The sequence below is a fragment of the Chlamydotis macqueenii genome, chromosome 2, assembly GCF_036417535.1.
Source record: "Chlamydotis macqueenii isolate bChlMac1 chromosome 2, bChlMac1.mat, whole genome shotgun sequence".
In the NCBI taxonomy this organism is placed as follows: Eukaryota; Metazoa; Chordata; class Aves; order Otidiformes; family Otididae; genus Chlamydotis; species Chlamydotis macqueenii.
The window spans coordinates 44,847,126-44,871,871 of NC_141557.1; the positions used below are offsets into that span (position 1 = coordinate 44,847,126).

Here is a 24,746-nt window from a genome sequence, read left to right on the forward strand (position 1 = left end):
GGAATTGCTGCTTCTCTTTGGGCACATAAGCTTTCAGATCTACATTATGGTGGTGAACCCAAAAGAAGCCCTAGAAAGTGTCAGTGTTCCTGAGTGTAGGTGTTTATATGTGTTGTGCATATATTTAAAAAGAAAAAAACAAGAAAAAAAGGGGACAAGTAGCTTGGTTTTAACCACCAGGGTTTCTTTCCTTGCTGAGAATATGGATTCTGGCAATAACGTGCACTGTCCACTCCAGAATCTCACAGGATCAGTTTTGCAGCATGCAAATTTCCATTCTCCAGGAAAGCATTTCAGGTATTTCCTATTCCTCTGATAAGAATAGCCTGTCTACCAGCACGAAAATATTGGGGGGGGGGGGGGGGGGGGGGAGATACACTTGGCTTAGCTTTTCACAACTTAATTTTATTTATCTCCATAAGCAGGCAGTAAGGAGTACAAAAGATAAATAACCTATAGTTTGTACACATGCCCAGATGCTGTTAACTTCACTGGCTCTCCCAGCAATCTGCTCAGTTCTGGATGACAGGACAACGTTACACCCATGGATCTGGTTCCGACTCGCACGTAGGGGAGCATATAGCTATGGTTACAGAAGCCATTACCATCCCCACTGCCTCACCTCCCAGCCAGAACCACTACAGCCAAGCGTAGCCAAGCAGGCTGCGTGTCCAAGCCGTGTTTTTTTACTGTAAGACCGAACTGCAGCCACAGCGCTGGCTTGGAAGAAGCTGTAAACTGGCGGTGCAGCTGCCTGGCTGGAAGTTCACTTGGCAGGTGGGTGTCCTTGTGACACAGGAGGGAGACTATATACATATGGAGAAAAGGGAACTATTGGAAAATGAAAACAGAAGGTGATTCATGGAGGGAAGGCATTCTTTGATCAGATACTGGCTCTATTCAAGTACGTCTGGAAGTCCAAATGATTTTTGAACAAATTTACTTAGCTGCCAACTCTACAGAGGCTAACTTCCAAGCATGTTCCATTTGTGCAAAGGACATCCAAATGGCCCTGCCATTCACAAACAAAGCAAAGCAAAGGTTTTGTAAGGCAAGTAAATACTCCAGAATATCATTCTCCAAATAAATTTGGCAACTGAAGAAAACATTTTAATGCTCTCATGCAGCTGTCTTTTTTTTTCACCCTTAACTGCAGTTCCAGATCCATCACACAAAAGATAAAGCTTTTATCTCATGCCAACCTCTGTCACATCCATGCATTCTGAAGTAAATTTTTACGTTTGATCAGATGTAACTTCGGTGCCAAAGAGCACTTCATCATCTTGGAACACCTCCTCCCCTATTTTAAGTACTACTAGTCCAGCAAGACTCACGGGACATAGTATACCAACAGAGAAGGGACAAGGCCCTCACTGCTGATCCTCTTGAAAAATCACTATCTTTTAAATTTTTTTTTTCCATTTAAAAAGATACTTAATTCCTTTCAAACCATCTATCAGACTGTGAAAAATAAAAGAAAACCAAACCCCAACCCCACAACCAAACTTGAAAGTAAGAGGGTGATACAGAAACAAAAGACAGACATTTAAAACACTATTCATGGATAAAAATACTGGCCACTGTCCTCCTATCTCACAACATAATCAATACAAGGAATAGATGAAGTTGGGATAGAAAACACATTATGTGCCACTGGAATTCATAATCCAATGTTAACTTGACTTTTAAGTGTATGCATCAACAAACAGATCTCTTACATGCAACACACCTGTGTGGAAACCACTACTCATGCGGCCTCACAGGCCCTAGCTTGTTAGCAATAGATGTCAAATACGGTAGTCACCCTTTTAGTTTCTAATTTCTCACACTGAAAAGCTCCATGCCTGAAATGAGTAAACCATCCCTTCAGAAATGAAAGGTGCAACTAAGGGAAGCTACACACAGAGGGAAGCAATCCTGAGAAGACGGAGACGGAGGAATGTATTAAAGTGATTGGCAGCAGCTATTTGTAGGTACTGAATCTGAGCGAAAGGAGATGGGAGAAGGGGAGGAGGGAAGCGAAGCAGAGATGCTCTTTTCTCCTCTTGAAGGTCGTGAAGAATACAATTCCTTCTTTCTGCTAACTCCAAGGCCTTTCAGATGTATTCCCCTTGGAGCTCCACAGATCACGTTAAGGCAATATTAAAAGGAATTAACAGGAACAGTGTACAAAGCAAAGAGATAGCAGATGATGTGGCAAGAGGCTTTTTCAAGGGTTATTTCAGAAGCCAGCTGAAGACCAAAGCTATACAAAACAGGCAGGTGAAAGGGGCACTAACCATGAAAAGCTCCTTGAGCAGCGAGTAAAACTGTAGTACTATGATTTAAGGGAATGAGAGGTTTGGTGACGAATGCCTGGGCTTTCAAGGAAGTCAGCTCTTTGGAGCATGAAGGCAGCAGCACTTCCAGGAAAGCTCTGGAGTTAACGTGTTTGACAGAAGCATCTGCTAGGTAGATCCCCATGCTGCTCAAGGAATACTGAGGCCAGAACAATGGAAAGGCTGATCAAGGCACTAAGCCATGATGGAAGCTCCAGCAATGTATTCCCAAACCCATTACAGAAAGGGTGTTCTGCTGGCCGGCAGACTGGTTCCTGTTCCTCTTGGCCTTGAATGAAGGGCTTAACATGTTAATGCTTCAGAAGGTCCCAGGTCTGAGACTCTATCCAGACAGTTGAAATAATATATACATGACCAGTCAGTACTCGCTGCCACTGTCTGAGATCAACAAAACGTGGGGAATACTGGTCAGTGTTTCAGTACGAGAACCTACAAAAAGTATTTCTATGAAAGTTAGAAGGACACTGAAAACTCTAGTGGCTTCTGGAGGTAACTCTGAGACATTTAAATTTAGGTTCTGTTACTAAAGCATGAAAATATTTTGTTCCACCTTCAAAGCAAATCTTATGTACCATAGCAGAGGCATTCTGAGATCTCCACAGTACCAAAAGATATAGCTCAAGTTTTAAGACAGGCTTGAAAGTCCTGAGAGGTACTGGCAGTTTATTACACCTTTATGGGGTTAGGATCAATCAGTTTGGAACAGTAATAAGAACAACTCTATCTCAGCTGTTCCTTTCAGTTCCTGTCACTACCTGGTGCTTGCCTTTAGTGTCAGCACTGCACACAAGAACAAGCACCATGTTTCCACCTCCCACAGTTCCTACTGACCCTCAGTTTAATGTTATCTTAAAACAATCGCTGCCATGATCAAATCCATCACCACTTGAGTTTACCAGACAGTGCAGAGTTAATGAACAAAAAAATAATACGTACTTGTCAGGAAAAGGCTATCAATCCCTTATCAAGCAAAGTGACATGTCTGCCCACATTTTTTCTGCTGCACACTGGACAAACAACTTGTACAGAAACAATTCCCAAAATATTTCAAAAGCACTCCAATTCACCATGTCACAGATTCCTTTGTGTCTCTTTTCTTTAATTATGCTTCTGATCCTGAAGTCTTTTTGCCTGCCTTTACTTCGCCCTCCAGTTTTCAAAAATAAAGTCCTACTTAACAGCACTACACAATTTTTGTTTTGTCTTCAGTGAAGTTCATTCATTCTGGAATAAAGACATGTTCAACATGACTGATGTTCTTCTGATTACGTGATACAATACACAAGTAAACAAGCAAGAGAAGACACAACAATGCCGTAGCTGTGAGGAAGACGAGGAGCCCAGCAAATAAAGAAGGTTTCAGAGGTAATTGGATCAGCTTGCCTTCTGCTGGAATCATGTTCGTAAGGCTTAACATGTAACCGAGGGACCACGCTATACTGCTGTTACCAACCTGAAATAAAGACAAAAGAGTGCTATTCCCATGGACTTTTGAGTCAAAGAAAAGAGGCTCCAAAAGCTCAACTGCTGATGCTGGCAACTGCCCTTTAAGTTATCGAAGAGAAAACTTTAGTGGAGTATACAAAGACAATACAGAACCATTTTAAATTAGCCTCTTTTTTTTTTGTAGTTCTAGAGGATGCTAATAAAATTGGTCACTGGGCTAAAGAAGTGAGACACAGGTATTAGATGGATGTGTACAACGACATGTGGTATATGTGCAGACAGCCAGTTATAGGATTTTCTGTGCAAGAAACACACAGTAAAAAAAAACCAGCACTACCGTGCTAATTCCTAGAATTAGCCCCTCACCTTAGCCAAATCCTAGGATGTTAGTTAGTCCAATCAAAAAAAAAAAAAACCCAAAAAGAGTCCCACCAACATGGACTAAGAGGAGGCCAGGGTAAAGTCCCCAAAGCAGGAACTCTATTTATCATCTTTTGTTCCATGGTTGGTTTTGTGCCTGCAAATGTACCAGCATGAGGCTCTTCCATTTAAAAAATAAACAGAAGTGGAAAATTACTCAGTTCCTAAGGTGAAACAAAAGCAGAGGGAGTACGTTGGTATTTGCTCCATGGTCCTCCTGCTTTGCTCTTTCCCCACTTCTAATTCAAGCAACAGAGTTCATAAATTTTCCACTGTCTTTTCAATTAAAATATCATCCTGCCACTTGATAAGCACAGGAATGAAAGGGTGAAGACAGAGTGCCCCTTGTGTCCTCCTCCCACATGCCAGGCTCCCGTAATGGTTTGCTTATTTATATAAAACATAGAAGTATACATCACTGCCTCCTACAAATCAAACTACAACTTAAAAAAAAAAAATCTATTATTAAATAGAGAGGAAAAAATAAGAGGGGGAGGGGCATTTCAAAAGAAATTGGTGGAATTCATTAAATAAGGGCTAGCCTAGAGGGTGAGCTCAAGATAGGTATTTGGTTTACTCCAGCATAGGTTGACAGGACAGACAAAGCTGAAGTTGCTTTCTTCTACAACCAACCAGACCTCCCAAACTCATTTGGCTTTCCATCCTTATTACAGGTTATCTCATTCTGCAACTACAGAGATGAGTTTGCCTGAATGGCTCCCCATAAGTAGTTTCCTTAAATTTGGGAGAACAAATTTGGGAAGCCAAACCTCTTTGGTTACTCCTGTATAAAAAGCATCATGATGAATTTGAGGGATGAACTTTAATAACCTTTTGTTTAACTGATAGAAAGCAAGCTACAGCAACAGGAAATGGAATATGACAGGTGAGCAAAGAGGTAAGATAGATCAAGGTGGTTTTTCATTGCTGAGAGAGAGAAAAAAAACTCTCATTATGAGGTTTAGAACTTTTGCAAATCATCAAGCTCTAGATCTCACCCAGATCTCAGTATTGGATTAAGCTTCTTTTCAGTGGTTGTGTTTTCACTAATTAAAAGGAAATATACTCCTAGCATAGGCAAGAAACCCCACCCTCTGCTCTTGGAGAAACTGTGCTGTTATCTCTGGGGTAGCTTAGCTGATCAGCTAATGTTAGATCTTATTACTTTAGTAGGGGCAGATCTAATTAAAATAATGTAGTTTTTCCTTTTGGAGTTTCACTATTACCCTAGTGCAAAATCTATGTAAGAAAGGTGTTAATTTCAAATAAGCCTTTTGGGTTTATATTTTGCTCAGTATTTTTATAGTCTTGGCTAAATACAGAAAAATGCTGCTGTGTTTGTCTACTCCTATCTGCTGGAGACAACACAAGACAGATTTAAATAATGAGACAAATCCACCTGACCAGGTCCAAATTAAGATCCCAAAGTAAGGTCTATGCCGATTTCCTGGTGGAAAGGCTAAACTCTGGATAATGATTGTCCACCAGAGGATAAAATAAGACAAGAAATCCTTAGTGCACCAGTAATAGATATGTCTGTTCAGAAAACATTGCTTGTGATTTCTCATCACAGCTTGCCAGTATACCCTGCATTTAAGAATACTCCGTGAAGATCTACAGCCTATTCTTTTGTTGGGTTTGCATGCAAGTGCTGAAGCATTTCCAAACTGTACGGAGATTAAGAGACAGTCTGGGACAAGGTTTTAGAATAAGCACAATACAGTAGCAGAGAGGAAAGGAAGGAGTCACAGAGTACTGTGGGGACCACACTTCTTGATGTAATGGCCAAGCTTAGATAGTGGCCATGCCTTCTGATCTGGAACCAAAGCTCTCTTAGCGGGAGCTTTAGGATGGATATATACAAGTTTGTTCCAAGTACTCTGTTTTTAGGAGAAAAAGCTGAGATCAGGGAAGAGAGACGTGCAGCTATTACACAAACGTAAGCCTTCTCTCTCTGCTAACTGAAAGCCAGTATCCCACCAAAATACATTCTTATTCCAGAGAATTGGATTACAGCACAGATGGATGTGTCAGATGAAGATGAAAATGGCCTTAGTTGCTTCATCACCACTCAGTGACTACACACCAGCTCTGCTGGTTCCCCCAAGGCTCTGCTAGCAGAAAGAAAAGCAGGAGTTCTCCTGTCCAGCTCAGCGGGGTTAGCTCAAGCTGACCCTGACTGGCAAGGTGTTTCAGGCAGATCACTGCCTACAGCAAGCCACTACTTCAGCAAACTGGGCCAAGGTTTAAAACACAATCATTTGATCCTTTCTTAAAGCTCTTTTAAATAATCTAGGCATCTCCAAGTAATGCTGCAAACCCTGGAACCAGGCTGAAATTGCTACGGAGGCTTGAAAAGTGGCTTTGTCTTATGCCAAACATATGACTATCATTTACAAAGGCTGTTTACAACTATTATATTTTTGTAGGCTGCTGCATCTTCTGTCTCCTTCTAAACTTATTTGGATTAAAATAACAGTAAGAGGAAATAATTATTATTACTCACCTCCTTTTGGAAATGTATCTGTGGCCATGTTTCTGCATTGAAGTTGTAACCATGTACAAGCAAGTAATAAATGAAATTGGCTGAAAAACAGTAGGATCTAGCATATATTTCTTCAAATTTAGGCAGCATAAACTGGAGCTGAAAGCAAAAGGTTTTTAAAAAAACATGTAAATTATGAAAAAGAAATGTTTTTTGTTTTTATAACTGGAGACTACTTTGGATTCTAATTAGAATTTATTAGCATTTATCAGAAACGTCAAGTAAAGTTGTGGATAACTAGACACAAAGATTTGGAAAAAAAGATCCTGACCGTGACACAGCTTATGCGGTAAAAAATTAAAATAAACATAAAACTGCACATAAAAGATTGAGGATGTTATGGTTCCTAATTTTTCCATGACACCTTTACAGCACAGTTAAAACTGTGACATGAAATTTCAAAACCTAATCCAAGTTTTAGGCATGCTAGAAATACTGCATGGTTTGAAGCACAGCAGAAAATGTTGAGGTTAATACAGACCTGAAAAGTTCAGAGTACTTGTCCAGTCCCTCAGTCCCTATTCTTTTTATAGCTCCCTTTTACAGATATAAAAGAAAAACAAAAAAACAACAAAAAAAAAACCCACCCCACAAAAACCAGACAATCTGCTTACCTGTGCCCAGCTCTGTGAACAGAAAAACCACATACTTGAATTGAAGTCAGTTAGGGAAAAGTGCCCAGATAAATTCAAAGCATTAATTGTATAGTAGAATCCTGAGAAAGCCTATTGAAAAGGAATAGATGACAGACCTGTTATTTTCAGAACTACAGAATCAAAAGCCAGCAAGCTCAAAAAGAAACGGTGTGTTTGCAAACCTACCACAAAATTCCCTTTAACTTTTGGCTGATGTTTTCCATTAAATGGACAGTCTTCTCTATCTCTGCAAGCCGTGAAGTTAAACAATAAAGAAACCATCTCCTGGCACAGACCTGGGTCTCCAGTTCCATGGAAGTTCACCACTTGGTCTGGGTAGTAATTTGCTGGTCTCAGAGACTGTGTACAAAGGCTGCCAGAGAAGTACTTCACTGTTAATGCAGTATTATAATTTTGAGGGTAACATGGATTATCCACATCGGAACTGGTATTTGATTTCTGGAAACAAAAGAAAACAAACAAAAAACCCCAAACAATAAAGGCTACTCAAAAGCAAGAAACACCTAATTTGACATTAGCTACTGGAATCTTTTTAAACCACATATGCATGGGGTTTTTTTGTTCTCTTCTCTGTAATGGCTGATTAGTACAACAGTACTGATCATTGTAATTCACAGAAACTCCTTTCTCAAAAAATCATTGGTGAGATCAGCAAAACACAGGACTAGCTGGGCCTTTTTGTCAAATGGTACAAAACTCTCACCAACTTTTAACAAATATGAAGATCTTTGTATGAAACCTAAGTGCATTTGTCCACAACTAAGCACAACAAAGCTCTATTAGGGTCTCCAAAGCCCACCAAAGGTAAGTGAACACAAGCCTAAAAACCTGCTCAGACAATTACTAAACACCTGCAAGAGCAACACAGCAAAGGGCCTTAAACAGACCTGGAGCAGCAATGCTAAAAGCCTTTTCTCAGCTTCATCTCTCCCATAGCACTGGAAGCTGTGAGTGTAGACATTGTAGTTGTAACCATACAACTTCACTTGCAAGGTGCTGTTGAAGTTCTCCTGAGAGTCCTCTGGGATAAATGAAATTTGAGTGGAGGCTCCTCCAAGATCCAGTGCACCCATCGTCTCCTTTCTGTAAGGACGGACCCATGTCCTCCAAAGGTTTCTCTACACATAAAAATAAAACTAGGTTAATCAGAAATGCCTGTTCTCCCTTCAAGCTTTTCTACTTTTCTCTTAACTTTCTGAGATTTCCCCCCACCTTTGTCCCGCACCCATTCCAAAAAATCTCAGATCTGAGGAAAACATGCAGATTTTTTTTACATAAGAGGGATGTACTTTCACAGAGTGAAATGTTCTTGAATGATGGAAAGCAGTATAGTTTTGAACTCAGAGGATGGCACAATGATCAAAGCACAGGACTAGCCAGATCAATATTTGTACTAGAATGCAGGGGACTGAAGTCCAAGTACCTGTGAGATCTTGAACAATTCTGGATGGAAACAGTATAAAGTTTTGCTTGTTTCAAGGCAAGAAGAATTATTAAAGGAATAGAATATTAAGAGATCACACAGAAAAAGAGAGTGAAAAACACAGAAAAGTCAAATTAAAGCTACCTCAAAGTGAAAAGAAAAGGATATCTTATCTGCACGTTTCCTTCACTGAAACTGCAGTGGCAATAAATCTGATCCGTTCAGCTGGCATTTTTCCCTATTACCCAAAACATCCCTCAAATCCTGTATTTGATCTACACAGTCACAGTGCAGGATATACATTTTGTATGATCATCTATCTCAATATTTACTGTAGTATTATTTACTGAGCGTGCTGATATGAATGTATACACAAGAAGGGAAAAGAAACTTTATGGGCTAGCAAATACACTCACAAGAAAATTCTACAGTGAAAGATCCCCATTAACAGTCCCTAGCAAAATTTGACTCTTAGCCCACTGTCACAAGAATGGTGACAATTTCTCCCTCCTACTAATGATATTCCACACATAGGTCTTCACATAGCTCTCTATACTAAATTGGCTTCACAGCATCTTGCAGTTTTTTTCAGTAGTCCTTATGAATCTGCCATATGGAATTTGATACTTGGATTATTAAAATTCTTGTGGTAGAAGACTGACACCACCCTGAAGTTTATGATGTCATTTTTGTTGCATGAAATGCACACAATGAGAAAAACTCTTCCAGAACATGTGATTCCAATACTGTTTTTCTTAACTTTGCAAGAGTCAACAACATATTCACCATGAGCTATCACTCAGATCTCCAACAACTAATTCCTGTTTATTAATTGCCATGGTCTAACAGGAACCATTCAACTAGGACAGCTAACAATACTCAGGGGTTTGGCTGAAATTCATCTCAACGTAGCAAGACTATCTGGAAGAAGTGCCATTAATGCTAAAGGCAGCACACAGCTGCCATGAATGCAGATGAGCAGTTGCGGATCATCTTGGTACAGCTTTTACTGGGAATTAAATTACACTGAATATCTAAAGAGATCTTCCAACACATCTGACTCCCTCTCTACTGTGAGGCTCGTGTCCAACACTAGTCTGCGTTCAAGGTATTTTTATATTGGTATCACTTTGTCTGCACAAGACATGCCAGTTGGTACCACAGCCCACTGCTCACAGCCTCCAGCTTCTCAGCAGTACTGGAATGAATTGCATACAAGTGATTTCTGGCTCAGCTGAGGCACATCTGGCCACATCAACTTAACCTGCTTCACACAGTCTTGTTTGGATAAGACAAAGTGAGCCAACATTGCCGAACAATTTGGAGACCCCTAAGCTGTGCAGATCCTTCACCAGTAAAGCTGCAGGGACAACCACCACTTGAGGATGTCACAGAAAAGCAGAAGAAAACATCTTTAATTGGCACCATTGTCAAAACAATCAAGACCTGTCACACTTAACAAACCAATGCATTTAAGGGCAATGCAACTTCTGTTTCTAGGTAAGACATCTGATGTAATTTAGGGAGGAGCACTGTTTTTGTGGATCAACAATTTCACCTTTGCCATATTACAATCCTGTAACATCCTACTCTTTGATTTATGTTTGCTTTGTTCTATTACTGCCACAAGAAGACTGTGTTATGTATTTCAGTGCAAAATGGAAGTTACAGCTATGATGTTTTAACAGGCATGTCCTCTCAGACTTCTCATTTCTAAGAAAGAAATAGTGAAAAGAAAAGCATGCAGTTTTTTCCACACACCTCTAAGAAATTGCCCATTAAATAGTTGGCTGTTATCCATCCATACACCCCTTCCTCTGGCCCAGTTATGATTTGTGCACCCCTAAATTCAAAAGGTTGTGCTCTGAAGTAGTTTTGAATGCTTGCAAGGAGTTCATTGGCTGCCGTTTCATTTTGCAACCTAAGCAATTCACAAAACATGAGACACTGAGCACCTGGAAAGGCAATTTCATGTTTATTGTTCACTGAGTAGCAATACAAGAATACAATCACCTAATAAAAACCAGACATTGTTTCCCTAAAGTGGAAGCTTATGACAGGGAACAGCCAAGTATCCAACACCATTTCAGGAAGCAACTCCCCCGCTATGTACGATCTTCACTCTGTCATACAAAGATGTTTTGATTCTTACATATACTTTTCTTTTTCATGAACTCAGTGCTTGTATGGCAGCTGCTGGTTAAAACAGTCCTGGAGCCTTTCTTCGCTCTCTGTTTAGCCACAGAAGAAACATAAAAAGCCAGTCTGTGCCAGGGCTAAAGCCACAGACAGACCCCAAAAGCCACACTGCACCACATTCACACTCAGAAAATTTTACTGTGTCTAGCTTTAATCTGCCTTTGCTGCCCACAGATACTCACAAATGTTATCTCTTTACATAGCACTGAATTTTAAGACAGATATGGAAGAGAAAATTAAACTCTTGCATTCTTCAGAGTAAAGCAAGCATTTATTTTCAATGTGGCATAACAGAGGATTTTTATACAGCCCTGCTTTCCCTATCAAAAAAGTTAATTAAATTAAGTTGGCTGGGCTCCATTTCCTTTTGAGATGGACAATTTCCAATGAATAAAAATGCATCCAGTACGTTTTTCACATTCTGTTTTCAGACAGCTATGCTAGCACACATTCAGAGTTCAAGTTTCTGCCATACCTCAGTAGTCTCATGCCAGCTGTAGCCCCTAGATAAACAGAAGTGTTTTTATGCAGATGAACTGGTATTCTCTCCTTGACTTTATTCAGACAGTCATCAAAGGGTTTGGCAAGAGCTCCAGGGTTACTCTCATAGCTGGATATACCAGGGCCTAAAAGAGAACAAGTAGATTGATTTCATTCTCCTTTGCCAACTACAAATTAGCCCAATTATCAAGCAGGTGTTCAGAGAAAGAGATTTCCCCCTTCCCTCCTTTAATTGCAAACAAAGACAGGATGGTTGGAAACTATAAGTGCTTAAGGAATAAACAATGTAGTGACTGTCTCAGCTGTGTGAGACGGAGAAGATACTTGTAGACAGCTTGCCTTTATTTCTGTGTGTATACATATACACCTATAATACCATACCTAGACTAAGATAGACAGTGTAACCATGTAACAACACAATGACACCAGTGCTGTATTTATGAGGAAAATAGGTTTACTCATGGCAGATGCTGTAGAAAATAGCATGTCTAATAGATGTAAAATTTCTCTGATCTACTAAAGTATAGAAAATCCCTCCTTCCACAACCTAAGACAAAGATTCCTCATCTGGTTTACCACAACTGTTGGTGAGCTCTCAACTGAAAATAAAATAAAGAAGCTTCTGCAAGGAATTGCTGGATAAATTTCAAGATGCACACAAATGGCTCTTGAACTCACAGAGGTCCAAGTCTAGGATGGTGCATGAACTACTAAGTACTTCACAGCTTTCCAAATTTCCAAAGCCTTCAAACAACAGGAATGAGAGTTACACCATGCTGCATAAGGCATAACTATCTGAACAATAAACACCAACGTCTTTCCTCCCTTGCTCAACACAGGAAAGCTGTTACCAAAGGAAAACAGAGCGGCAACTGCTGTTTTACATCTTCAGCAGCTGCTCCATCTCCCATTGTTCAGACAGAGCAGGTCAAAAGGCAGTGATCATTTGTTCTGGACAGTGGCCTGCTTTGCTAATGCTTACAGCCTGCCCAGGACAGATTAATTGCACTATATAGAAAGGGTTTTAATTTGGGGCTGGCTCCTACACGCAGGGGCAGAGGTACCTAAAAAAGGAAGAAATGAAATCATAAAACCACCACGGAACTTACAGCTTAGTTGGGGACCTGTCTCATGAGCCCTCTGTCTCCTCCAGTGCATAGTCACCCAAGGCTGGAGCAGTGAACTCTGGTGATTTTGTACACTGGAGGACAAGGAGTGCTTTGGTTGGTCATGGTTAAGGCCTTTCTGGACCTGAAGAGTTCACAGCAATTTGGACTTCTCTGTTTTGCAATTTTTTTGTATTCCCCAGAAGTAAAATAAAACCTAAACCAATTAAAACAAATTCACAAAGTACTCCTCTGTCATTTTTCAAGAAGAAGAATAATGCGGTTTCTCTGTGCATTTTTCTCACACTGGAATTCCTACAGGCAACTTTCCTAATGAGTCGAGACATGAGCTAGCAGTGTACCCCCCCAGCTCTGCAGGCTGGCCGTCATTCCTGCAGTCTGTCAGGACACACCATCAGGCACATGACAGTGCATTACTTCTATGCACATTACACTCGCTTTTCTTTCTGTGTTCTAAAATTGCTAAGAATGTGCACACATATATTTAACGTTGAAGACAGGAATGTTGGTGCTGTTAAGAAACCATTGCCTTCTACTCATCTTCTAGTTACTCATGGACCTCTACGGCTACATCTTCAGCATCTATGTCCAGACACAAAGAGGGATGCAGGATTTTGCACGATTGTGACTGAGAGAGAAGGAAAGAGAAAAATTCTCTTTGAATGTCACAGTTATTATCAGAGATCAACAAAATCTGCACTGAGATTTCCTGAGTTGCCCCACCTTCTCCTCTTACCTAACTCGCAAACACAAACTATTACACTAAGCAAAGCAGTACTGCTGAAGTCAGTATCTTAGAGGATAATCTAAGGCTAATTTAACTCAGAGTAGCAGAATTTATGAAGTTTAGCTTCCTGCAGAAAACCCTTATGGACTAGCTACTGCTTAATAATGTGGTTTTCTCTCCCCTGCCTGGCCATTTGTCTTCATAAAATGTGTGGAATTTTGGTTTCTTTGAAAGCTTAGTCAAATGTCACTGAAGTTGACAAAGACATCCAAAAGCTGTTATGAAGGAATTCACAACAAGCTATTAGAACATATACTTAACCATACTGGAATGTGAGCAAAAGTCAGTCTAGTCTAGCATCCTCTCTCTGAGAGGAATCAACGCAAAATCTCAGACAAAAGACAAGGCAGGCAGCCAGTGGTACTTGTTGTGGGACACCTTCTAGCAGTGCACAACTGCAGGTCTTCCTGAGCCAAAGGCCAGGCCTGCATATTTGACACAACCATGGCATCCTGTCAGAAACAGTTCTGCAATTTAGCTATTTTACTTGATAATTTTATTAGACACTTCCTAGTTCTGTAGTATGGAGAAGCCTTTCCTGTTCACCTTCTGCATGCCTTTCATAATCTCCCCTTGATTGCCTCTTTCCAAGTAATTACAGAACAATTCCAGATGAACTGCATAAACCTTGTTTCTCTTGCAAACCTGACTTAAAATAGCAGAGATAATTTTTTTTAAGACTTCAGGAAAATAAAATCTAATTTGTGAAGCTCCTGTAGCATAGTTGACACCCATTTTTGCCTCAATCAAAATTAATGGCTAACACCTAACAGGGTCTAGATCCCCATTCTTCTCAAAGACTTTTTATTCCAAGCTATTTTAAAATATATTTTATACTTTACTTTTAAAAGAAATTACTTCAGAGCACAAAGACTAAACATTCAAAGGGCCTGATTCTCTGTAGATTGAATTCTGTCTGCACTAACCATGCACTGCAATGGAGTAAATCAAGTTTAGCTACCATTTCCTGTCTCTGCTGCAGATTAGAGCACCCTGCTGCATCAGCAGGAGGACTGATGCTGAGAGATATAGACATAGCCTTAACAGTTCTTGCTCCCTAGCACTGAAAAGGCAACACAGTGGGGAAAAAAAAAACAACAGTACAAGCCTCCAGATAATCTCTTCTTTGAGGATAGAAAGAAATAAGGAACTTCCATTTGAGCTCACCTTTTACATTGCACTTGAAGGTTTGGCTTACTACTCCCGTGTCGTTTTCTTTTTCTGCAGGCCATTCATAGACGTAGACTGTAGTCCGAGAGGATCCAGCATCAAGGACTATTCCATACTGGGGAGAAAGAAATAATACATTAGATCAAGAAACAAACAGTAACAGCTTAAAGGCCCATATGCAGTTGTTTCTCTTTGCACCACCAAAAACTTTAGAAAGTGTATCCAAGGTATATTTACAAGAGAGATTAATTTTAATGTCAGGTGCTTAGGCATGAATCCAACAGACATGTACAGAATGGATCTGGCTGCAAAACAAAATATACTACGTATCTTCAATAATGAATTTAGTGAGGGTGGAAAATGGTCATCTCTTCAGCATCAGGTTCAAAATCCACACTGACACAAAGATAACACTGTGTTAGGACCTGATTTTGCAGCAAGTTCATCTCCCCTTATCTCCGCTATGCTCCCTGGACGCTGAAGGGTTTGATACCTAAGCACAGGCTTTAGATTCAAGGATGCACAAGGGATCCATAAAGCTATGAGCAAAGAGGTAAAGTACATAATAGTCCACAGTGAGAATGCTCTAACAAGTCTGGTTCTTTTCTAATTGCCCAATAAACTTCTGCCTTTGAGTGGTTTAGGCAGTCCACCTGAGTGTTTGCCACTGAAAACAGGCTGTGCCAGAGTGTGAGACAACATAGAGGGAAAGAGAATCAATATTACTCCATGTTTATTTATGAAATAAATTAGAAATATTTAAGTTATTTGCCCCAGGTCACTTGGACTCTCTGTGGGATTAAAACACAGGTTTCTCTATCCCATTCCACCACTCACCAGACCAGTCTTTCCTCCTTTCCCATCTTTTATGGCAGCAGAAAACTGTAGCAACTGGGAGGGCAAACTGCATGCAGGAAAGAAAACTGCAATTTTGCTTATCCTTATGATCCCTGAAAGTACGTTCAGCTGCTGCTGCTCCCCTCTTCCAAAATCCTCCCATCGGTAGGAAGCACACAGTGTAGGGTTCATTTCTCTGTCAACATTTTTAAAGAAGACAGATGCCCAGGAGCCTGACAATACTGAAAAATGAGTCTCCATCTGGCAGCAAAACAGTAAGAGCCCCTGCAGCAGGCCGATAAATTTCATCCCACTGCCTCCCTGGGGGGCCTCAAGTCTGACCAAGAAAGATCACTGCTTCAGGTGGCAAACTATTCAGCTTCCACACCTCATTAGTTCCCAGCTTCCACTGTAATCCTACGAATTCCTGGCCCCCAAAGAACTACCAGCAATACCAGTCTAGTCTGTTTCCTAGAGGACTGTTAGATAATGAAAATTTCATTTATAATTATCCAGATGATATTTACTCTGATGAACTAAAAGGTGAAAGGCTCCTCAGATGCTATCAAACCACTACACCATCAGGTTCCGTTCAAGTAACTACTTTAGCAAAGACACTTTTACTGTATTTCCCTCCCTTGAAAGAGAGATGAGCACTCTGGAGACACATAATACAGTAATGGTCAATCCGCTCAAGGGCTATTAATTAAACCTACTCTCTGTTGGCAGAAAGTGCCACAAAGTGCTACTTTTAGAGCTAACGATCATGTCCAAGTAGAACTGAAAGACAACAGAAATATTTTTACCTTAGCTAACTGTGGGGCTTTTTGACCTATTTCCATCTTCCCCTGCATTTCCCAGCCTCCTTCCTGAAAGTAACAGATTTCCGTCCAAAAGAGTAGTGTACTCTTATCTGAACCAATGTGTGACTGACAGTTTTATTTTCATCATCATCCTCCTCCTCCTATTTTTCCTATACAGCCTCTTGTTTCCTTCAAAAGAGATGCTTGCTTTTGAAAAGGGCTCTTGGGCCCATTTCAGGGTGACTCCTGAAATTCCTCAGAACTTGTGTGAGTTCACTCTGTGTGAACTGGCCCATGCAGCCTAATGAAGTGGTGACTAGTGAGAAGTGTGCTAGATGTTAGGACTAAGATTAATCTTCAATTAAAAAAAAAAACCAGAAATGACAGAGGTTGCAGCATTTTAAGAGGGTGAGAGAATTCTACATGCCTTGTCTCAGCCTGCTGTCCAAGACAAACTGGTTGAACTAAAATTCTCTGGTGACATCACATTTCTGTTCAAGTTGCAAGTCAGATCACCTTTGGCTGCCCTTTAAGGACTGCTTTGAAATGCAGTGCATTGGATCAGTCCAGCACAGGCAAACCCTTATCCTGGGCTAGCAACTATTAAAGAATAGAACCACTTTTTGTCCCTCCTCTCCCCTCTACCTCAACTTTCCACTGAGGATTTCCGTCATCTCTACTCAAACACGCGTGGAGAGAGATGAGGCCTGGTGATTCTGTAATACTGAAGAACTGCACCATCTGTTCAAAGGACTAGATTAGTCAGAGAAGATATGGAGACAACATTAACCCAGAAAAGCTTTGCTTCAGAGGAAGGAAGGGAGGGAACGGAAGGAAGGGAGGGAGGGAGAGAGAGAGGGAGGGAGGGAAGAAGGAAGAAAAAAAAGAAGGAAAAAAGGAGGGAGGGAAGCAGTTTCATGCTGTTAATTCAACCAATCTGGTTGTGGTCCAAACAGATAAGAGATATTCATATGAATGGTTTTGCAAGTATGTCCTGAAGGGCAGTAATCCCAACAGAGAAGCAAGAACAAGCTCCAGGATTAATTGCCTTTCAGCCTGAATACAGAGGAGGATGTACAGATGCACAAAGGCTTAAAGCAGGCAGTTATGACTGCTCACCTGCCTTCCAATCACTTTTCAAACCTGCCACAAGAAGCTAACAAGGTAAACCAGTTACAGGGAAGATGGAGGCCACAAAAGTGGAACCACGCTCGAAGCACATTTCAGTTCAGCTACATAGGTCTGAACTACTTTTAATCAAGTGTAACATCCACAAACAAGGCAAAACACTTGCTAACACCCAAAAGAAACATGCAAAATTTAGATGTAGAACACTGTAGCACTTGGAGAGACAAATTAAAGAATTAAAGAACAATACTGAAAGGAAGGTTTTTTTCTCCTTAGGCCTCACAAACAAATTTTTTTGACTGGTACAAAGGCTCATTACATTCAGAGCTAGCAACATTTACGATTCTGGACTTCTTCGCAAACTATGTCGCTAAGGATGTTTGTGCTCTCTTCATCAGTCTTCTGACTTCACGGTGTATGCCAATGAATCATGAGTTCTTTAAGTGCCTCAGCTTCACGCACATGGGCAGATCCTTTCTTCACAAATCACTGGCCAAATCTTTAGATAACCCAACCACCAAGGAACCAAAATTTTTAATTTTGCAACAACATTTTAAAACATCAATGGCACAGCAGATAATTTATTTCTTGTGCCACAAAGGAATGAACCTGGATGCTCTCAGTGTGCACCCTGGGAAAGAGCGATTATGTCACAGAGTTATCCTTCATTAGCTGTTTTGGTTTCATGGAGAAGAGCCAGAAGAAGAAGAACAAGGCCGTTTACAAAGAGTATGTCTGTTTTCAACATGTTATTGTCATATTTAATTTAAATCAACTTCAGGACACTGCCATTTCCATGCTCCATCATAATAACTAAGCACTGGAGAGTTTCTCACTGGCATACCAATGTCCTCCCTCTGCACTTCTTACAAGTGTTAATTATTCACTGAGGACTACTCAGCATCTCAGGAATCAAACATAGGGTGCTCCATATCAACTGGGATTTTCTACATTGGCAGACTTACAGCCCTATAAGAAAATCCAAAGCCAAGGCACGAAGGAACTGCCAGTCTTCCTCCAGAACCAGTCATGAAGCCATTGTGATTCAGGAAGCAGACCTCCCCACCTAAACCAGCTCCAGATGGTCAAAGTGGGTCCAATGTTTGCTCAAACAGTAAGGTAGACAATTTTATCATTCTGAATGTGAAACTGAATTAATGACAAACACAAGTGACGGGTAGGCTGTCTTTTAGATAGTGGCTTCAGCCTACATGTCAATCCAGTCTTGCCTTGCATTAAAATTGGCAGGATATAAGACTGGTGCAAGCAGAGATTTGAGGCACAACAGGGAGTAAACTTGAGGCACTGTGTCCCCATGCAAGATCTCAGCGCACACACCCTGCCACACAACACAAACACATGAAACTGGTATCAGAAAACAGTTTTATCCCGTTGTCTGATTCGTACATCACCAAATGATTCAGACAAATCCAAAGGTGTTTATAATCCCATGAAGTGTAATGAGACATTAGCCTATCGCTATCAGTATGTGAACTATCCAGTTAGACATGTACGCAGAGGGAAAGGTAGAAAAGACTCCAAAGAAGGATCTGACAAGGTTTACACGCTTGTAGCTATCGTGGGAAAAAAACAGAGAACTCAAAATGCCAAACTGCACAGCTTCTCTAGAAGGTTAATTTCTACAGCTTTGTCCTCAGTTGTGAACATCTCTCACTGAAGAATCTGTGCACATACTCCATCAGCACAAGGCAAAGCCTGAATTCCAAAGTATTTCAGCTTGTCTTTTCCAGTTTGCTCTGCCCCTCCTCATGAAGCTATGTTGCTTCTCTTAATATCCAGCAAGTCCCAATATGTAGTAAATCATAAAGTGCACATTTACAGCCCAAATGCTTTTGATACATAGGAGCAGTTTGCAAAGATTTCAGCACAAACTTCCTAGCTGTCCTTTAGGGCAGAATTTAAACTCCACGTACTACCTACTTCAAAATTATTTTAAAATTACTTCCAATCTCTGGTAAAAATAAAAAAAAAAAGCAGTGGCATATTCTCCTCATTTGGCTTTTCAGACTTGGAGAAGACCTTGTGTGATAGGCATTACAGACAAGGAATCAAGGAGTGCCTTTCCCGCTTTGCCACTGACTTTGTTATCTTGACCAATTCTCTTCTTCTGTCAGCTTCAGTTTTCCCATAACAAAGATGTGATTAAACATTAAATTATGGCTGTAAGCCCATTTGAATCATCCCATAAAAATTAGTTTAGAAAGGAACATTATTAAATATCAGTTCAAAACATTGTTCTCCTTCTTTGGATATTTTAAGGCTTACCTTGAGCCCCGGGGAGAGGATCTGTTGCTGATTTATCTGAATCACTGCAATAGCAATGACAAGAACTATGCTTAGAAGAAGGAACACTTGGGCAACAACACTTGGGGTTCTGGTGAGCATCCTGAAACAACAAAAAACGAAACACTTAAGGAATGTGAAAGGATTCAGTGATTCTGTCTCAAGGCCTGAAGCCCTGAATCAGTTGAAACTCTTCATAAAATCTCATTAAGTCAATTAGATTACACTATATGAAACTTCTGTGTTCTCCTCAAGAACAACCTGGTGTTTTGCTACCACTAACTTTTTATTGTGTAGAAGAGGTGTGTCTATATTGTCATGCAAATGATGCCAGATTTCACCCTCAGGTGCCAGTCTGCTCATTTCCCAAAGTGCCTACATGTAGATGCATGCTCACCATCTCCCATTGCCTCAGGAAATGAGAGCAACGGGCAGGCTGGGGCTAGTGCACACTCAATGATCCCACGTACACCTACATCATAGACACAACCACAGCCACGTAGACACAATGCTCGCGGCTGCTGAGTACAGTTGGATTTTTCTGCCAGAGATGCAAGGTCAGTGTCTAGAATAGATACAGGCTGCTTCAGCAAGAAACAAGGGAGGTTTTAAGAACATTAAAGTAGGCATCTTTCTTCTAACTGCTGATGTGTTAATGAAGTAGGTTTGTGTGCATGTGTGTGTGCATATTAATGTGGACCCTATTATTATCACTCTGCACTACACACAAAATATAAAATACACAGTTTAACTCACAGATCTTGTGATGAGAATTACTAAATCTAAGTAAATCTAATATGTAAGTTAGACAAACCCAAAGGTGACATGAAATGTGCATACTGATGATAAGGCTTTTCACATGTTCATATCCTCTAGAAAAGTCTTCAAATATGTTTTAGGTTTCTTGTAATTTCTGTTCATCCTTTATTTTTGCATGTCCCTGGCCAGACAACTCTTCACCCTAAAAGGCCTTTCAGTGCCTCTGAGTGCTGACAATCCCTGTATCAAAAATTCTTATGCTTCACAGGGGCTGAGGAGGAAAGAGGTGGCTGGTGAGAGATGGCAAGCTTAGAAGCGTCAGAGGAACAGGAAAAGAAACCAGTTATTTTGGAATATATTTCCTTTTCAGAAACCAGTTATTTTGGAATAGAAATATCAAGTTAGCATGGCATGATCTATCCTGACTCCCATCTCCTAATTTTTCCATACTGACGGTGGAGTATATCGGTGGGTGTTCAGGGCTGCCCTGCTGTTTCAGCAATTGGCAATGCCAATCTGTGCTGAGGACAGGAGCTAAAAGGTAGTCGACAGTCCACAGCCACAGCACACTGGGTCAGCCCCACTGTATCTGCAATACATGGTCTTCTCCTTAGCTCCAACCAGAGCCAGAGGGCTGAGGGAGAAGGCAGAACAAATGCTTCTTCACACAGTCTCCATATTGTAAAACCCACGGGTTCTTCAGCCTGCGTACCCATGGCCCAACATCTGTGTTGACATTCAAAAGAGAAGAAACTTACTGTTTTGTTCTGGGACTACCTTCACTCTGAGCTTTGCCCACTGCTGCTGCTCTCCTTCTTTGTCTTCTCATTTCTGTTGTGAAATCTAACTCAGATTGGCTTTTGGAAATGCTTCATTTCAGCCTGACGCATCTCACTTCCAGAATGTTAGTTTTTTACACTCACTAACCCCCTTTCCTAAATCGATATGGGCTCCTTGTTTACTGCCAATCTACTCTTCCCATGCATTCTTTTCTTGGCTTGGGAATAGCTTCATCACCAGCCAGTTCTAAGATAAAATTACCAGCCACATTGATTATTTTACTGCTGTCCGCTGCTTTACTATCCTGAGGCATTCTAACATCATGTACACGATACATGCACGATAGAACGAAATCTTATTTTTACTATCAGAAAATATGTTAACACCTACGACAAATTCTCACTGTAACCTACAGATGATGTCACGGCATACTAATGAGAACCATTTATACAGATCAATTCATCTTTGAAAAGAGAGAGCAGATTTTAATATCCATTTTTGAATAACCATCTGGATAAAATACTTGTCTTTAAGGGGAGAAAAAATATCTTTCTTTAGCTTTCAACTGTACATGGATTTATCTATAATTGTAAAGTAACTAAAAGAGAACTATCTGCTTGCAACCTAATATATACCAGTCACTCCTGGATCAAAGCACTGATGTTCAGTGCTGGAAAATTTAAGTCATTATCAAAGAAAAAAACACTCAGGGCAAATGACTCTTTGAAAAACTAAAGCATTACTAAAGAGCAAAGCAATAACCACTATTATGCTACTAACACTCAAGAATACCCATGATGGCTACTGAAGTATTTTCTGCTGTATCTGTTTGTAAAGGGGAAACTGAAATCTTGGTTTGCTGAATTTCTCATGTGCTTCCCTGGTACTGGGATTTGTCTTCATCAGAGATTATTTCTCTTTTCAAAAATATTTTTTTGACGGGGAGCAGGTATTAGGTAAGGGAGCATCACTTAAGACATTCCTCATACAATCTTGTCCCATTGGCAATGAGGACAATTTCATCAGAGAATAATCTGTAAATCTTGATTTAAGTCTCACACACATACCAGGCAATACAATCATACTTGCCCATTCACTGAAATATGTAGAAATACCAGAGAGTTCATTCACTCCACAGTTTAAACTGTGGTAACCTAAGTAACTCTTGCTAACAGTGCACACTTGTTGACAAAAAGCCAAATAAAATATTTTAATGAAGTATTAAAAAGCAGTTTCATCCCCTTATTAACACAACATCATCCTGAAGGAAGAAACAGCATAAATACTTATTTTCCATACCTAATTAAGTACACTGGGCCACACAGGAGCATATTGGAAGGATCACTTTCTACACCTTACTTCAAAGCAAAAGGAATTCCTGCTTGCAAAGGAAAATGGACTAAACTTCATGCCACCAACATTTTAACTAGGTTAAATACACATGTTAACGAATGACAGTGCATATATTATGTTGAAATTCCTTTTTCCAAGTTACCTGAAACATCAAACCCATTTATTTTAGGTACTGACCTGTTTGTTCATAAGGTGGACAGGCAAGCACCATAAATACCTTTCTTCACACTATAACCGGGGATACATTAGCATTTATTTTAGAAGTGGTCTACATGTTTTTCAAGTGCTGAGGGGAAAAAAAAATAAATAAATAAACACAACACGAAAACCGCAATGCCAGCAGCATTTTAAAACCCGCAATGAAAACCTGCGAGGAGGTTTCACGGGCCTTCCTTCAGAGGAGAAATTAAGTAAAAAGCACTTGGACTCAACGTTAGCGGCTCAACCTGAGCTTTCCCTCAGCTCACTGTCCTTCAAGGGTGAGAAAGCTTCACACAACGACTGTGATTTGCGAAAAAGAACAAAGTTTTCCTCCAAAAAACCCCCCGCAGAGAGACGCCCCACCCCCCCCCAACCAACGGCCGCGGCGGCACCCCCTCGCCTGAGCGGGGCGGCCGTTGGGCGGGAAACCGCCCCTCAGGCCGGCTGGGGCTCCGGCTCTGCCCGGCCCGGCGGTACCCCGGTCCTCCGCCGGCCCTTCTCCCGCAACCCTCTGGCCATGCCAACCTACCTCCGCAACCCCCGGCTCCCTCGCTTCGTCCCGGGCTGAGGAGAAAAGGGAGTGCACCCGCCAAGTGCGGAGGCGGCGGGGGTTTGTGCAGAGTCGCTCGCTGGTGCTGGCACCAACCATCCGGCTGCAAAAACTGCCGCAGCGCGGCCGCGGCTCCCTCCTCTTCCCCCCTCCACCGGCTGCTCTCCTCTTTCTGGAAACGCAGATCTGGCTTTGCCTGCAGCTGATACAGCAGGATGTTGCTGGCTGTCCCTAAACCATGTTCCTCAGTTGCTTCCCGAAGTGAAGACAGAAAGAGGGTTTTGTCCAGAGATGACACTGGGGGTGAAGCAATGGTACAGCCCTGTCTCTTCCAACAGGAACAAGTCCTTTCTCAGGAGGGCTTTTCTGAGCCCTCAGAAATTGGTAGCCCTCCTGTCTCAGCACTGCCTTTCCATGTAAGCTCAAGCGTACTGGCCCCACTTGTTTTGTAGTTTTGCCAGAGTTCTTGCCAAACCTAGACTGCTCGTTGGTGCTAGCGCATACCCAGAAACGTACGTAAAAGCCACATCACGGAGATCCTGCTCCCATCACCTGTCTGACCTGTGTGATCAGCTACAGCCCAGGATCATCCTACAGCCTGCAGGATGGGTTTGCCAAAGACACGAGCTCTGCGATCAGTGCGACACTTCAGCCACTTTGCCTCCATTTGCTCATTGTTCTAGGATTCAGAGTCACATATCGTAAAAGACTAAATGCACCTCTCTGATTCCTTTTCTTATAATTATCTTGATTAATTACAGTATCTTTTGTCTTTGAATAAAGAAATGAGAACAAGCAACCAGCTGCAGCCTTGTGAGCCATCTATAAGCATCCTCCCATAGTCTATTCATATTGGAAGTGGAGGTAATTTCCTCTTTCTGATGACAACACATTATTAAAGTTGGTATAACGATGATCTTGGTGGATCAGTTCAGCTATTTCGAGCACATGAAGACAAAACCTCTCATCCCTTCTGATTCTCTGTTGCATGTAATTCCATTCTTTTCTTCTGTATCATTTTTGTTCCTGTGGCATCTTTTTCTTCTCCTATCCGAGTGTATTCGTTTAAATGCATTTAGTCCAACTGACTGTACTGGTCCACTCTGCTGTGGCAGAAGCTGTCTCAGGTGTCCATTTAAAATGACAAGTGAGCTGTGTTACTAACCCCATGGAAAATCATATTATTTTTGCAACCATCAAACACAAAGATTTTTAAATAAAAATAAAACATTGACACTCACCATTACTTCAACCTGTCCCGCAACTAACCTCCGCCAGTGACTAAAATGTAATGCTTGCAAAGAAAGCAAACCCTACCTTCTGTATCATTTACTTCTATAAAAACAGACATGAGAGATTCTTTTTCTTTCTGCACCATTTCCAAGAGCTGGGCTGTTCCACAAGCTGCTTTTCTTGGG

General features: G+C 41.0%; 1 protein-coding gene across 1 annotated transcript; it reads right to left on the reverse strand.

Moving 5' to 3' along the window:
* Positions 1 to 384: 384 nt before the first annotated feature.
* Positions 385 to 23,432, reverse strand: ENTPD3 (ectonucleoside triphosphate diphosphohydrolase 3). Its single transcript, XM_086742773.1, has 11 exons — positions 23,308 to 23,432; positions 22,755 to 22,863; positions 19,668 to 19,788; positions 14,611 to 14,728; positions 11,504 to 11,654; positions 10,591 to 10,750; positions 8,294 to 8,524; positions 7,572 to 7,844; positions 7,365 to 7,475; positions 6,712 to 6,849; positions 385 to 3,792 (listed from the first exon to the last, which is right to left on the reverse strand). Exons 3-11 carry the CDS (start codon positions 19,785 to 19,787, stop codon positions 3,559 to 3,561), a joined length of 1,536 nt encoding a protein of 511 aa, XP_086598899.1. The 5' UTR covers position 19,788; positions 22,755 to 22,863; positions 23,308 to 23,432; the 3' UTR covers positions 385 to 3,558.
* Between the last annotated feature and the right edge of the window lie 1,314 nt (positions 23,433 to 24,746).

Bases quoted from the DNA above. Each gene is read 5' to 3' on its own strand.
- ENTPD3 (XM_086742773.1), bottom strand. From the start codon at position 19,787: ATGCTCACCAGAACCCCAAGTGTTGTTGCCCAAGTGTTCCTTCTTCTA. The intron at 11,655-14,610 runs GTGAGCTCAAAT...GTTCTCTTTTAG, and splicing joins CTTCAAGTGCAATGTAAAAG to GCCCTGGTATATCCAGCTAT. The intron at 3,793-6,711 runs GTGAGTAATAAT...TCTTTATTTCAG, and splicing joins AGATACATTTCCAAAAGGAG to GTTGGTAACAGCAGTATAGC.